Raw genomic sequence first — 17,008 nt, 5'->3', positions numbered from 1 at the left:
GCTAACCAAGAAGGTGAAGGTTCTCTAAAGTGAGAATTACAAAAACAAATTAACAGAGATTACAAATTGACAGAGATTCTGTTAATTTGAGATCTTTCTGACTTTTTGATGTGGGCATTTATTGCTATCAACTTCTCTCTTAACACTGCCTTATCTGTGTCTCAGATATGTATTGAGCTCTACTGTGTACCAGGTACTGATGTTCTGAACTCTAGGGATCGAGTGTAAATAAGACAAAGTCCTATCCTTTATGGAGCTTGCAATCTAGAAGAAGAGACAGGTAAACAGCTAAACAAATAATACATACTATGATAGCAGGTAGGCGAGGACCAGGTCATGTAGGGCCTTTCTATGAAAAATGTGGTTTGGACCAGCAGCATCGGCATCATCTGGAAGCTCCTTAGAGGTGCAGAATCTCAGGCCCTGCCCTAGACCTGCTGACTCAGAATGCACACTTGTAACAAGTTTTCTAGTTCGCAATGCCCTCTAGGGGATTCTTCTGCACTGTGAAGCTGGAGCAGTGCTAATGCAGAGCAGTCATTCCCAACCCTAGGTCTGTATTAGGATCTCCTAGGGAGAAGTTAAAACTACTACCACCCTGGTCTCGTTGCCAGAAATTCTGATTTAGGTGTCCTGGGGACGGTCTAGGTGGTGCACTGTTTTATAATTTGTCCAGGAGATTATCCTATGTAGCCAGTTTAAGGACTTAATTAAAGTAGGCTGTATTCTGGGGGTGAGGGGGTAGGGATGAGAAACCCCAAGATGACTGAGATCAGGGGAGTGATGTCACCTGATTTACAAAGCTGAGCAGCTGAGGCAAAGAGGGCTAGATTTTATGTCTCTGTGTCTGACAGTGATAGCCTGCTCTGCAAGATGGGGACCATGATGTGATACGGCCACCACATTGAGCTGAAGTCACACCTAATACACATTCCTGGTTCACGGGTGGTAAATAACTCCATCTGCAGGGAGGAAACCACGAAGACATCCGTATCAAGCCAAGATCGAAGTCAGATGCAATCGTCGTTCTCATTACATACCTGGGGACCTTTACTTCCCACGCCTCCTTTTTCACCTTTCACGCCAGCCTCTCCTCTTGAGCCCTGAGTACATAGAATCAAGCATTATATTCAATTGAATATCAAAAGCAGAAATACTAAGTCAGTAACATGGACAGAAATTGGAAAAGCGCTCCAATCATGCCTTTGCCTCCATCCTGGCCTGTGGAGCTCATTCTCATTTGTGCAGGAATATGAATGTCCAATCTGAAATTGGGGCAATTGAGGATTTGCAGTCAAACTGACTGGGGCTTGGATAAAATACTGAACAATTGAGCTTTTCCATATTGCTTTCTACATTTCCCTACTTTTCTTCCTTTAAAGAGAAAAATATTCTTTACAAATACAAATCTGAAACCAGAACATTTAAATAAGTTTTCTATTCAATAACCTCCGTGAAGACTGGTCATAAACAAGATATGGCATGTGGGAAGATGAAATCTGACTATTTCTGCTTTTGGAATATTATACTGCCGATAAGCTGTGGCTTCCATATATTATGCAGAGAAACCTTTCTGCTGTGTTTCGTCTTTGCTTCTCCTTTTAAATGTTGTCATTAAAAAATGTAAGTTTCTATAAAATGGAAGAAGGGATGCTGTAATATTACTTGCTTAGCATGAAATAGAGTTAGTCAATCTACTGAAATGCTTCCCCTCAACCCCAGTGGCCACTATTTCTCACTTGAAGGTGAAAAGAAAGTGAGCTTTCCTCAGCTGGAAAGCAATAACAGAGAAAAGGCATCAAGCTAGGAAGAGATAAAGGTCCAAGGGGAAGACTGTTCACTGCTCTGAATCTTGGCAAAATGTGAACAAACTTTCCCTTCTGATGTTTAAGGATATTTTGCCCAACTTCCATGCAACAAGCTGCCAACATGTAATAGTTACTTTATGTGGATTAAAGCTTTGAAAAATAGCAGAGCCGGCGATTGTCCTGCCTATGCCAAAGAGTAAACTTATTCCTCAAGCTTTCAAAACTAAGTTTGGAGAGGAAAAACAAATTCTAACTTTTTTTCTGGTCCGAACTTTCTTTCATCTCAGTATTTGCTAGGACCTCCTTTCCCTTATCATAATATTTTAGCTAAATTTTGCCCTCTCTGGCTCCTCATGTGACCCCTCATGCGACCCCTCATGTGATCAGTCAAGGAGCCAAGTATGGCTTGTTCCTTGCAAAGGAAAAACTGCAGGAGGTAGCTCCCTGGAGACGTGAGCTGGCAAAGGCGGGCTGAGCGTTGCAGTGCAGGTCACCCCACTGATGTCTCCAGCTGTCTTTCGAGCAATTCTTTCCTAAGACGAAAGCCAATTTTTCTACATCATGAGCACCCAGATATGTAACACTGCACTATTACTGTGCTAACCTAACCACAAATCCCAGATTTGTGGCTGAACATTTTCCTTGGCTCAAGTTCTCCCTGGAATATCCTACTTACTCTGATCCCAATACACAATGACCACCGCCTAGCCTGCTCATTCACTTTTCACTTCTTGACTGGGATGAAACTGAGAGCAGACCAAGTGCCTTCTGAGTCCAAGCTGTGTTGCTTGTTTACTTTTTTACCATGTAAACTTTAAACATCTGTAATTCTGCAAGGGGAGTTTCTATCAGGTTCTCAGATTTTTCTATTCCCAGATTCTTATGTTCTCACACCTCGATTGGTCTTGATATATACCTGAGGGCCCTTAAGTCCCAGGGAGCCTTCCAGTCCATCTGGTCCTGGGATCCCCGTTCTTCCCTGTGGTGAGAAAGTATCAATCTGTTAACACTGTTTCCTGAGAATTTTGTCTCCTTTACCTGCAAGCTTATAAAAATTTTTTCAGTCACAATGTCAGGACAGGATCTTTGCCAGAAAAAAAGAAAAGTGAAAAATAAATGCAGATACAAAGAAAATAAAAAAACTATAATCTCATCCAGCAGAGATAACCACAGCTAGTATGCTAGTGTATTTCCTTTCCATCTTTATATATATATATATGCATGCATGCACAAATGCTACCCCCCACCCCTTTTCTATAAAATTTGTATAATATCTAACTTAGCAATGTGGCCTTAAAAACACTCAAAATTAAGTCCATATTTTCTTCAAACACTTTCAGTCATCTTACATCATCATATTAATGTTTATATTCAAATCAATTACATATCTAGGGAATAAAAGTTGGGTATTCTCTTCATATTGTTCTCAAGTTCTGTCATAGATGAGAGTTACAAAAAGAGTAAAGAATTTGTTTATAATTTAGGCAACTATTAGGATAGCCAAAGTTTATATTTCAGTTGTTATATAGTTGGATGTGATTAAATGTCACTTATGGATACCTTTTCTTAGAAATCAGAAAAAAAATTTCTTAACACCTTCTGTCTCCAATTTTATTTCATTTATATCACGACATTTTTCTGGGTAGCTTCTCTTTTTTGCTAAAGTTTAGACTTGAAATGTGCTGTAGTCTGAATGCATGCGTTCCTTCAAAATTCATACGTTGAAATTTAATCCTTCATGCAATAGTATTAAGGTGGGGCCTTTAGGAGGTGATTAGGTCATGAGGGCTCCATCCTCTTGAATGAGATTTTTGCCTTTATAAAGAGGCTCAAGGTAGCTGTCAGCTGCAGCCCCTTCTGCCATGTGTTGGTGCAGCAAGAAGGCACCATTTCTGGAGTGAAGAGCAAACCCTCCCTAGATATTGAATCTGCTCATGTCTTGATCTTGGACTTCACAGCCTCTATAACTATAAGAAATAAAATCCTGTTGTTTATAAATTACCAGTTTAAGGTATTTTGTTATAGAAGCAGAAACAGACAAAGAAAAAGTATGTGGGAGGGAGGGATAATGTCTGGATGGTAAGCTTTCTTTGTCTAAAAGTGTCTATTTCACATTACTCATAGTTTGGCTAAGTATAAAATTCTAAGTTTATTTTTCAACACTACCTTCAGGATATTACTCTGCTAATTTCTGGCATATATTATTGCTGAACAGAAGTTGCTGCAATCCAATGTGCCATTCTTTTCATGAGTAAAGCTATACTTTCTCTCTGGTAATTTTTAAGATGCGTTTTATCTTTAACATTCTGGAGTCTCGCTGTGTTGCACTGAGAGTGGATTATTTATCCTCATTGTATTTTTAATCTGAGGATGTGTGTTTTATAAAATTGTAAGTCATAACCACTCTTTCATGAATATTGTAGGTTCATGACACACATATAATGTATCACTAACATATGCAATGAGAATGGAATATGGTTTTTGATTTCGCCAACTTTTTGAACAAAATACTCAGAATATCCAATGTGTATAAAAGTTTTACTGTATTCTTTTGGTTTATATGGGGCTTTATGTAATTGTAAGTAAGATTCCAAAGTTAAGTGAAAATGTAAAACAAGGATCATCTACTAAGTTATTCAAGTTTGTACTTAAAATCCAAGCAAAGTTAAATTTAACAATAATTGTGCTAAGTACATCTTTGGCCATTAGTTTCTTATGGTTTTTGACTAAAGTGCCCACATCATTGTAAAATATGAACTCTTAAAATCCTAACCTAAGATTTTTCCAACATTCTATTTCATAACCAGTATCATCAAAAAGGGAAGTTTAGAGACCTTACAGAGGCTTTATTCCAGCTCCTTGATTGGATGTAATATTTTTCATTTGGAGTTAAGGAAAAAAAATCATTGTACCTGTGGGCCTGTAGGTCCCCTTCTGCCATTAGCTGCCTAAAATAGAAAAAGGTAGATATTATTAATTCAGAAAAAAATGCTTTTTAATATTTGATTTAAATTCATAATGGACACCTTAAGGCATCAACATACATAACAATTCCCACATAGTGCTTACAACATTCAACTTCCCACTGTACCATGAAAGCAAAGTATTGCTAAATCTAAATTTCTATCCTAGGGCTATTTATCTTCTTGAAATAACTGACAGTGGAAAAATAGACAATTGAAATCTACAGATACTTAGGAGAACAGACTGTGGTCAATAATTTTTTCTCTACTAAACTTTTACTAGAGTGTTCACAAGCTGCAAATTCACTTACTTGAATTGTATTTCTTTTATTTTTCCTTAAGCACTATACCAAGGAAGCCAGAAATCAGGGGTAACCTAGCCAAAAGGCAGGAGGCCAGAGGAAAAACTGGGATAACTGACTCCATGTACTTTATAATAGATTAAGTTCAGATATAAAGATGGCCAAACTTATTTTATTTTTAAAAAGTCAAATAATATGCTTACCTGAGAAAAATAAAATTATCTCAAGCATTCAAAAGTTATTCAACCTAGTATATTAATAAAATATCCAATCAAAATGATGTTACATGATCAAGTGGGTTTTTCTACCACTGTCATATGAAAGGGTAGCGTCTAGAGTTACTCTAGATCAGTATTTCATTTCATAGACCTGGAAATCAAGAGACAATGACATTTTGTTGTCTAACTTAGGATCATCCAGTAATGTTACAGTATAAGTAAAACCCAAGATTTGCAAAATTCAGTAAAATCAGACAACATTGTCTTGATTGAAATTTGAAATGTTTTCCGAGAGGCTGGTATTTCAAACTTTAAATTCTGCTAATCATATTTCAGTCAAAACTATTTGATGTGGTTGGGCTATTTCCCCACACAAATGTCATCTTGAATTGTAGCTCCCATAATTCCCATGTGTTTTGGGAGGGACCCAGTAGGAGATAACTGGATCACGGGGGTGGTTTCCCTCATACTGTTCTCATGGTAGTGAATAAGTCTCATGAGATCTCACGATTTTATAAGGGGTTCCTCCTTTCACTTGGCTCTCATTCCCTCTTGCCTGCCACCATTTAAAACGTGCCTTTCACCTTTTACCATGATTGCAGAGCCTCCCCAGCCACATGGAGCTGTGAGTCCATTAAATCTCTTTTTCTTCATAAATTACCCAGTCTCAGGTATGTCTTTCTCAGCAGTGTGAAAATGGAAAAAATGCACTACTGTTATGTAAGAAACAGACTGTATTTTGGGGAAATTATTAGTTTTTTGTCTTTTTTGTTTTGTCTTGTTTTTTACACAAAACTGATGAGTCATCTTGAGAGGAAACCCTAAATCTTCTGTCAGAGGGAGGAAAATAAACTGTTTCCATTCCTTTAGCACATGAGTTTATCTGTTCTGATCCAATTCACTTTTCTTTTATTCAGAAAAATATCAGTAGATATTTTCTTTCTTTCTTTTTTTTGAGACGGAGTTTCGCTGTTGTTACCCAGACTGAAGTGCAATGGCACGATCTCGGCTCACCACAATCTCCGCCTCCTGGGTTCAAGCAATTCTCCTGCCTCAGCCTCCCAAGTAGCTGGGATTACAGGCACGCACCACCATGCCCGGCTAATTTTTGTATTTTTAGTAGAGATGGGGTTTCACCTTGTTGACCAAGATGGTCTCGATCTCTTGACCTCGCGATCCACCTGCCTCGGCCACCCAAAGTGCTGGGATTATAGGCTTGAGCCACCGTGCCCGGCCAGTAGATATTTTCATCTGAAAAATATCTACTACCCACAGAGCATACTAGGTGGGAAACATGGGAGCATAAAGATTACACACACACACAATACTGACCTCAGGGAACCCTCACTTTTTGGGTTTGGGAGGAGGAGATAAATATTACAAATATTTATAAGGCAGAGTATGGCAAATGCCATAAGAAACGAGAAAGATAGAAATATAGGTTTTAAAGAAAGCAATCATATCCAGTTGGTCACATCAGGAAAATCTTCCTGGAAGAAGAGATTTTTGAGAAGGGTGTTTCAGAGGATGGGTAGGAGTCCTACAGACAGAGGAGGTATCAAGTCTTTCCAGCAGAGGTACAGCCTAAGCAATGAAGTAGAGGCAGAAAAATAGGAAGTATATTTGGTAGCAGCAACAAGGTCATCTGTGTCAAAAATGTGAGAAGAAAGGGAAGTAGCAGGGTTACTAGGCTGAAGGGTTTCTACAATATTTAGCAGAAGCCACTGGGGTTTTTGGAGCTGGAAAAGTACATGGTCAAACCCCAGCTTTAGGTGGATACATCTGGTTTTGGTAAGAGGAACTGAATGGAACTTTGTATTTAGGCAAAATAAAGAGCTTCTGGTATGTGTAAGGGAAATGGAACAGACCTCCATGTTAAAAAATCTATCTCTGGCTTGCTGTCACAATGTTTCAATCATCATCAATAAACATTATTTCCCTCTGTCTTTAAGGTTTGATTTTCAAAGGGCTGGCTGAAAAAGAATTACTGTAACACATGTTTCTTCACTTCCTGTTCCCTTCCAGGAGCTGGGCTGGGTGGTGGTGAACAAAACCTGACACCGGATCCTAGTTAGGAATTTTTAAGCCTAATGGATGAGAAAGGCTTTAATCCACCATTCACACAAATAATGAAAACATCTCCAGAAGTAATTACACAGCACTTTTGTTAAATTGTTACTTGGGATTTAAGCTCCAAATGAAAGTCATGGGAGAGATACATTGGGTTGTTGTGAGAAAGAGAAACCAAGGAAATACGGAAGATGATTTTGCAATTTTTCCTAAAATTTTCAAGTGTTTATATAAGAAAGATGAAATCCCAAAATACTTTAATGGTTTACCCAAGGACTGCAGATGTCTGATAACACATCTAGACAACCTGGCTTATCTTTAAACAGACTGTGAATGGGCACAACAGGTAAGAGGATCTCCCCAAAGGGAGCTGAGAGAAGATGGCCCAGAGTACTCAGTCCTTCCTTCCCCTACCAGCCTGACTTTCTGGTTGTTTACAGGGCCCAATTTCCTGGATATAGAACCATCAAGACTAATTTGGGAAGAAGAATTATCAGGAAAAAAGCAGGACATTCTGAATGGTAAAACATCAAATTAATACTGAGTCCGAATGGCAAGCATTCACAATGATGAATGATTGTCCGACACCACCTCAGGATGCCTCTAAACTAGTGCCAAGAGGCATGAAAAGGGTAAATCATAACTAACAGCCCTCTGGACTAACTAGGAATGAAAGCTATGCATTAATTTAAGGTTACAGTTGCTTCTCATTAACCTTGGCACAAGAATCTCTTCTAATTCTCAGGTTTGGCTCAGAAAGCGTCAACCCCTCCCCTTCTTCCTCATCTCCCCCAGAACTACTGCGTTCTAACCTAGATCCCTCCTCCTTATCCCTCCTTCCTGCCTTTCTCCCAAGTTCATTATAGTCTGCTAGCATAGCACTGGTAACAGCTTATTAATTCTACAGGTCCATCCCCTCTCCAAAGTGATTCTCAACAGGAAGAGGAGGATTTATCAACCTCCCTTTCCCCAGATAACTATATCTGGAGACAGTTTTCATTGTCACAGATCGGGGGTGTTACTGGCAGCTAGTGGGCAGAGGCCAGGGACGATGTTATCACCATAACATGATGATGCATCATACGCATCTTCTACAATGCACAAGACAGCTCCTACAGCGGACAGTTGTTTAACCCAAATGCCAATAGTGCTGAGGCTGAGAAACCAGGCTCTGTAACATGGTTCTAAGTTCCGTAACAGGAAAGACTCTTTAAGTTTGTAGTTGAGTTTATTTCTAGTATTCAGTAGTGTTGTGGGTGGATTGTAGGTGTTCAAATGAGTAAAGGTCAGATTTCCTGCTTATTTCCCCGCAGGCCACTTCTACCACCGGCCATGCTCCAGTCATTTACCAGCTTAGTGGATCCTTTGTGCACTGAGGAGTCCTCTGTGCTCATTGTAATTTTCACTTTGAAGTTTTGCAGTGAACACTAGATTTTTCTACTTTCTCAAAGAATGACTTTACTGTTATAAGAATGATAACGTGCTGATTTTAAAATATTTAAATGCAGAGAACATAGAAAATTTTTAAAAATCACCCCAACTCCTCCATTTAGAAGTATCATTAACATCTGTTAATCATGACTCCTGACATCATCTCGCCCATTCTCACAGATAAAATTCTAAATACTGCTATTTTTTATTAAAAAGAGATCATACTCAACTATTCTTAAATTAAATTACATCTAATTTTACTTGAATAGAACAAAAAAGAATAGAAATGTCAGGTGTTAACATCTTACATCTCTACTGTTTTTCTATTTCCAATGCTCCCCAAGCGCTGCCAGCTTGCTGTCCTCACTTTCTATTGTCTTGTCAGTGCTTCAGACTTTAAGAGCAATAATGTTATCTTCACTTCTTTGAGACTCTGAAGAACTATTTGCCAGAATTCAAATTTTTCCTTGAATAATTCCCCTTCGAATGAGCCTGTATCTATCCTTTGCCCATGCTTTTCTTTCTCTCTTGCAGCTTTATGCATAGGTCCTGATTAATCATCTAATAAAGATTATTAATGTTCCTGACCATTCACCAACTTTGAATAGGATCACTTGTTTCCTGAAGAAATTATGGGGAAGTGTAGCTGGAACAGGGTTGGTAGCTTTGACTTAGATATATTGCCTCAAACACTTTCTCATCAAATGAATGATTTCTTTTACCTTCGAGCTACATCTTCCTTCTACTACTGACGTTTAAAGAGATTCATGGAACTCACATGAAGCCCCTTAAGTCATAGTTTCTCTGTATTGTGATAGACACTGTTACCTCTCTCATTGTTCGCAGCCTCCACGGCCTTGTTTGCTAGTTCTACATAATAAAAGTGGAATGTTTTCCAGTTTCTCATTCATTTTGCCTCCTCTGTTGAATTGTGCCCCTATGTGTCCATTTCCTGTTTCTCTCAAAATATGCCATGTCCCTGGATTTTGTTAGTTTTAAGAAAAGTTTTTTTTTTTTTTTTTTTTTTTTTTTTTTTTAACACGGAGTTTCGCTCTTGTTACCCAGGCTGGAGTGCAATGGCGCGATCTCGGCTCACCGCAACCTCCGCCTCCTGGGTTCAGGCAATTCTCCTGCCTCAGCCACCTGAGGAAAACTGTTAGTTTTAAAGAAAACCAATCTCTGCATGAGGTCTCACTTGATGTGTCAGCTTTCTAAACTCTTATTCATTAGGGTTGAGATTTAAAAACAGTTGGATGGTGTTTGTTATTATTTGCAGCTTGAAGCTGTGGTCATTCTTTGTTTCTCAATTTTTAATTTCTTTTGTTGTTTTTGGTGAGATGCACTTAAGAGAAATAGTGTGAAAACACCTTTACTCTGCCATTTTAACTGAAGTCCCACTTTTACTCCTGAATGACGTGGCTGAATCTATAACCTAAGATGGGGGCCATATTTCATGGGAGTGGTGCGGTTTAAATAATGCATAGCAATATTGCATTAGCCTCTGGAGGCTATGAAAGAGTAAAAGTTCATCCTTACATGCCAGAATTTCCCGGATGATAGTCTGTAAGTTGAAAATACTTTCCAGGGGTATGTAAGCTTACTACACCCTTTTTGAAAGTGAAATGAATAGCAAATGCTTTTTTTTTTTATATGCATGAAAATTGCATTAGTAAAGCACTTTTCTATCAATCAAATTCTGCATGTTTTAAGTATAATCTCTTCATTTTCTCTACCTTGCAAGGAACAGTGGTATGCTCCAAGACAAAAAAAAAGCGTTTTTTTTTTTTAATGGAGTATAATAGCTGGTTCTATAAACTTCCACTCAGAAATGACAATGTGTAATAAATGCAATATGCTCAACTAGCTTCTACTTGTGCTTAATTTTAAAACATTTTCTATTCGGGAGAGGGTAGAGGAAATTGAAGGCTGGGTAACTACATAAAGAAAGGAAAGAAAATCTTGCAAAATGAGATGAGAAGGCCTAATTCAGACCCTGATGTAGGCATCTAAGTGTATTTTATTAAACTTAACTCTTCTTATTGAATATTTTTAACATCTCTGTGTTTTTCTGTACACAGAAATTTTTTAAGTACTTAATGAAAAAATAACACAATAAAATAAAAAACAAACCAAAACCATGCCGCCAACAATGGGTTCCATAAGCAAGTGACCCAATTTCACTCAGATATGCCTATATCAGGACTGACTTCTTTTCTTTTCCCTTAAAAAAAAAATTCAGTAATTTATATTTTACTTTAAGCTCCTGGATGCAAGTACAAAAGGTGTAGGTTACCTAAGTGCATGTGTGCCATGTGTGCTGTACCTATCGACCCATCATCTAGGTTTTATGCCCGCATGCATTAGCTATTTGTCCTAACGCTCTCCCTCTCCTATCCTTCCATCCCCTGACTGGCCCTGGTGTGTGTTGTTCCCCCTCCCTGCGTCCATGTGTTCTCATTGTTCAAATCCCACTTCTTAGTGAGAACATGCAGTGTTTGGTTTTTTCTTCCTGTGTGAGTTTGCTGGGGATGATGGCTTCCAGCTTCATCCATGTCCCTGCAAAGGACATGATCTCGTTCCTTTTTATGGCTGCATAGTATTCCACAGTGTATATGTGTCACGTTTTCTTTATCCAGTCTATCACTGATGGGCATTTAGGTTGGTTCTAGGTCTTTGCTATTGTAAATAGTGCTGCAATAAACATATGTGTGTATGTGTCTTTACAGTAGAATGATGATTTGTATTCCTTTAGGTATATACCCAGTAACAGATTGCTGGGTCAAATGGTATTTCTGGTTCTAGATCCTTGAGGAATCGTCATACTGTCTTCCACAACGGTCGAACTAATTTACACTCCCTCCAACAGTGTAAAAGCGTTTCTATTTCTCCACAGCCTTGCCAGCATCTACTGTTTGACTTTTTAATAGTTGCCATTCTTACTTTTCTCAACAGTTGTAAAATTTGGCAGAAAAAGAATAGAATTTGGATTGAAAACACTAACACAGGCAATCTCAACCTAGCTAGTAGGCCACACTTTGACCACTTTTCCCCTAGTTAGCTGCTGATTTGTTTCTCTTTGCCCGGCTCTTTCTCCTGACTGGTGATCTCCTCTGCCGTCAGCATTTTCCTACCTCAGCTTCTGACAAGTTCTTTGTCAGACCTAGTCTTTGAGATACCCTGTTAGTTTCCCCAAGATAGCGAGCTCTAGCAGAACCATCCCACCTACTCCCCACAGTCAGCCATTTTCAATATAAGCCACTAGAGTAGTGGGTCTCCTTGTCTAGAAGGGCTCTTACTGTCTTTCTTCTGGAGCCTGGTGTCCCTGGAGGGCCTGGCCAACCTCTTCTTCCCTGTCAAAGGAATAGACAGATGTGTATTGTTAATTACACAGCACTGACAGAGTTTCTCTTTAACATCAACTTGTACTCCAGGGAGGACAGATGAGTTCACACACCAATGAGAGAGTTACCTTTCCTTTGGAAAATGGCTTGAGCTCCACGGTCCTAAGCCACGTTTCCATGTGAGTCATGAGGAATTACAGGGAAAAATGCTAATGACATGGTTTCATCTGTTCATTATTCATCACTACTGTCTAAGTTGTTTGCGGTACATGTCTCAGAGTGTTCCAACTATCCCTGCTCTGTTGCCACAGTGTGGATAAAGCATACTATGTATCAGATACGGCTACTACTGGTTTGAATTTCTACCTTTGAATTGCTTGATCTGTTTGGCTACTGAGATTATTACCTTACTGTAAATACAGTCTCATACTACAGAGGCTTGTATGATCACTAGATGATCACTTGAGATGATCACTAGATACAAAAGTATGGAATAATTTATGAGTCTCCTATGAGACTTACATTTACCACTTACTAATAACGGCAGATAATATTTACTGAAGGTTATATCATTAAATTAAATATCATTAAGTCCCCATCATCAACTTCTAAAGTATGCTTTCACCCTATTTTGCAGATGAGAAAATTGGGGTTTACCGAAAGTAGCCCAAGGCCCAGAGTTGGTAAGTGACAGAGCATGAGACAGGCCCTAGGCCTGTCTCCAAGGCAAAGTTCTTCCCTCTACATCATACTTCTTCCCTATGTAGTCATCAAGGGAATGTTATTTTAAAAAATCCAGTGACATACGTTTTTTAGATAACCATTTTTAAATACTGAAAACAGGTTTTGATGACCACAGAGACTTAAGAGATTAATCCCAATAAACTTTTCTTGATTGTGTGGACCACATCTATCGACCTGATCTTGTTCTTATCATGTATTACTAATATGTCTTTTTAGGGTATGTTACCTCCAGATACTGGAAAGGCCAACAACTCTTTTGCTAGCACAGTTCTATCAGCTAGCCCTGCATTTTAAGTTAGAGTTCCAATGTTTATATTCACGAACGAAGACCTCGAGGATGTGTCTTGCTGAATCAAGTCAACCCAAATTTAGAGGAGGAAGACAAGAATGTTTCTCAAATCCCAGAGTAGTATACAGGCAGGAGAAAAGATCATTTTGCTCCTAACAGTAGTTTTCTGTACCCAAGTATATCCACTTCGATTCCAATTTTTTTGTTAAGCATTTCATATTCTACCACTAAGAACCTGAGCCTCACAGTTGATGCATCGACATTTTACAAGCCCACATGATTACTTGTCCTCCACGTTCTCCTTTCAAGCCTCCGGGTCCTTCTATGCTATTATCAACTCCAGGAGCTCCCTAAAAAATAGAAAATAAGGAGAAAAATTAGTATGTTTGAACATTTCTCCTTAAACATATAATTTATTTATAACATTTAGCTATTTCTCAAGAAGTTGACAAGTCCAACCCATTTGAAAGCAGAAATAGGTTAAAATTACAGATGGCTTACAAGTATTTTCTTTTCCTCCCATGTTTGACATGATCAGAGAGAGAATAGAGACCTAAGGTGAGTGTGTGGGGAGAAAGAGCTCTCCATAGAAGGCACAGCCAAGGCAAGCAAGGGTGATGTGACTCATGTGCATGGTAGCTCTTAGCCCCATTCCCTCTTGTTACTGCCACCCCTTCTCTTAACTTTTCCTCTTTTCTCTTGGAGACTAGGCAAAGTTATACTTAATAGCTGGTAGACTTTATTTTCCCATACCCTTGGGAAAAGACAAACATTTGTAATGGGTTCCACCCTGAGAATGTAATAAGCACACTGAGTGACGCTGAGGATGCTATCTGAGAAAGAGAAAGGCTCCCTCTTTCTCTTCCTGGACACCTGGGTACTGCCAAATGCTACCCCTGTGTGTTCACCCCTACTTTTCTGGTTTTCAAAAAATCCTGAAGTTTTGCATCTTTCCCAATATTCGTGCAAATAATGCCCAGGAACTGACTGAAAACACGTACACATTGTGGGCTATTATCTTTAACAGGCCAAACCGAAGTCTTTCTTGCTTGAGTCATACGAACCACAAAGAGAGCTGTGTCTCCATGATGCTGAGACAATCAACTGAGCCAGTCAATTCAGTCAATGCTCCAATAAATTGAGAAAGGACAACAATTATCCAGTCCTGCTGAGTGCCTTCTATGAGGCTGCTGGGCTGATAGCAGCTCAGATTACCTTCATCAATCAATAAGTAATTTGAGGTCACCAGCAGGGACATGTCATTGTTTCAGATACTTAGTAAGCTTTTTAAACAAATGGTTTTGTATGTACAGAATTTTTAAGTTAATGGGGTGAAAAAGATGGGTTTGGAATTTACTTTATAACACTAATATTACTAAAATGTACGTGAGAAATTGCTTCTTTCCTCCACCTACCAAAGCCAAATATCATTTTCTGCATCTTCTTTTTCTCCCTTAAGTTTAAATATTTGTCTCTTAAATTCTCCAAGCAGGGTATACCTAAATTACAACATCAGAAAATTGTATTTTGGTGGGAAAAGCAAGTAAGGAAAAGGGAGGTAATGTAAAGTCCAGAATTTTATTCCTCTGGATATAAAAGCCCCTTATTGTGGTTCAATTCTAAACTACCTGAAGAAATAACATAAAAAGAATCATATACTAGCACATTTTACCAAAAATAACAACCCAAATTGCATAGAGACCAGTTGGTCCATGTGAATATGAACCGATTTGGTCTTTCTATGTGTATACAGCTGGACAAAAACCATTACCTACCACAAATTTACAATTAAACATGGGCTTATAATGATATGTTGTCAAAATGAATCTTACTAGCCTCTGTAGATGACACAAATGATTTAACTCTTTCCCCCAACATTTCTTAGGATTAAAAAAATACTTCAAGTGGAAAATTCCAAACAGCCAAATGAGCTTCCATGTGATCATAAATCCTATCTGAATGAACTTAGATTTTCAAAAAATTGTGCCATTTGCATGCTTTCCTAAGAATAAATGGATCATGTGTGTGTTCTACTACACTTATCCCAATTTTTTCCTGAAATAGTAATCCACTGAAGCCATATGTAAAAAAAGCAGAGTTGTTTTACCATTGGAAGTCATAAAATATTTCTTTTAAAATAGACAGCTCTTTACATTATTCAGACTCTTTTAAATATGTTACATAATCACATGATCTTTAGCAGACAGTTTAGGAGAAATTCTGATCAAAGTCAATGGAAGTTGTATAGCAATATCCCAAATGAATTTTTGGTCATCATATACGGATGACTGAAATGTCTTTGTATTTGAACTAATATTTCTAAATTGTGCTTATTTGTGCATAGTTCTTTGGTTCTAAATTGGATTCTTTGAAGTCTGAAAATTCTCAGGATGCCACTATTATCAGAAGATATCACTTAGTCAACAATGTTTTCTTCATGCACCAGTTCCTCTGCTTTTTAAATACTGTTGCCTAACATTTACATGTTCATATATATATTGCATCAAATTCCTTCTGTGACCAACCTATTGTATATAAGAGGATATTTTAAAGAAAAAAAAAATCCTCATGAGACTCCCTGTTGTCTCACATCCTTATCAGTACCTGGTATTATTTTTTTTATAAATTGTAACCATTCTGATGAGTATCTTACACTGTTCCCATGCATTGCTAGTAAGAATATAAATGAGTACAAACTTTTGAAAATCATTCAGCTATAAAGACAATCTGAGTATGGCCATACACGTTATAATCCAGAAATTCTACTCGTAACATAGAGACCCCATATTTATAAACATGTACAAAAGTACATAAAAAGACATATCAGAATATTCATAACAGCACTATTTACAAAAGCAAAAACTGGGAACAACTCACATAGCATTACTATAATCAATAAATCATGGTATATTCACACAATGAAATACTATGCAATGCAGCCATGAGACTGAATGAACTATTGTTATATACAACATAGATTAATCTTCTAAGCATAAAACAAAAGAAGTCAGAAAAAAAGAGCAGACACTTATATAATTCCATTTATATAAAGTTCTAGAACAAGTAAAACTGATTTATAGGGATAGGATCGTGATTCCCTTGGGGAGGGTGAGTAGTGGCTGCCACGGGCATGAGGGGGCTTCTGGGATGCTGGTAGTGTTCTATTTCTCTACCTTGTGCTGACTACACAGGTGTATTCACATTCATTAAGCTGTGTATTTATAATTCAGGGACTTTTCTGATGTATGTTACAGTTCAATAAACATTTAAAAACAAAACTAAGTCCTAATTCATTAAGCTTTTGGAGACTTAAGTGCGTATGGTGATGAAAATCCTATAGTACTGACGTTCCGTCGGACTTGGCGTATTTCCTACATATTGGTGTATGTCATTTTTTCTTTAACATGGGTCATGCCTACTCAACTGGGTTGTGCCCCTGCAAGAGCAGTGCCTGTATGTCATAAGTTTTGACTGATACAATTCTACTCAGCTTGGGTTATAGAAAATGAGGCTGATATTCTTAATTGAGAAAAACTCTTGGATAACTGATAATGGTTGGGCTGTGTCTCCTTCCAAATCTCATCTTGAACTGTAATAATCCCACATGTCAAGGGTGGGACTAGGTGGAGTAATTGAATTATGAGGGTGGTTTCCCCCATGCTCTTCTCGTGGCAGTGAGTAAGTCTCATGAGATCTGATGGTTTTATAAATGGAAGTTCCCCTGCACACGCTCTCTTGCTTGCCACCACACAAGACGTCCCTGTGCCCTTCTTCGTGACTGTGACGGCACCCCAGCCATGTGGAACTATGAGTCAGTTAAACCTCTTTCCTTTGTAAATTAC

The 17,008-nt window shown here is 38.2% G+C and overlaps 1 protein-coding gene across 1 annotated transcript in view; it reads right to left on the bottom strand.

Annotated features, from left to right (window-relative positions):
• The window catches only part of COL6A6 (collagen type VI alpha 6 chain), a 108,632-nt gene that overhangs the window by 56,622 nt on the left and 35,002 nt on the right, over window positions 1-17,008 (bottom strand). Inside the window, exons 19-23 of the mRNA XM_003925092.4 lie at window positions 13,451-13,516; window positions 12,089-12,142; window positions 4,721-4,756; window positions 2,725-2,787; window positions 1,041-1,103 (exon numbers count right to left, since the gene is read on the bottom strand). Coding sequence (XP_003925141.1) covers window positions 1,041-1,103; window positions 2,725-2,787; window positions 4,721-4,756; window positions 12,089-12,142; window positions 13,451-13,516 — 282 coding nt within the window. The remainder of the gene's footprint in view (window positions 1-1,040; window positions 1,104-2,724; window positions 2,788-4,720; window positions 4,757-12,088; window positions 12,143-13,450; window positions 13,517-17,008) is intronic.

Source organism: Saimiri boliviensis, chromosome 9 (genome assembly GCF_048565385.1).
Source record: "Saimiri boliviensis isolate mSaiBol1 chromosome 9, mSaiBol1.pri, whole genome shotgun sequence".
In the NCBI taxonomy this organism is placed as follows: Eukaryota; Metazoa; Chordata; class Mammalia; order Primates; family Cebidae; genus Saimiri; species Saimiri boliviensis.
The sequence above is the reverse complement of the archived record's forward strand: the minus strand, read 5'-3'. Positions and strand labels throughout refer to the sequence as shown.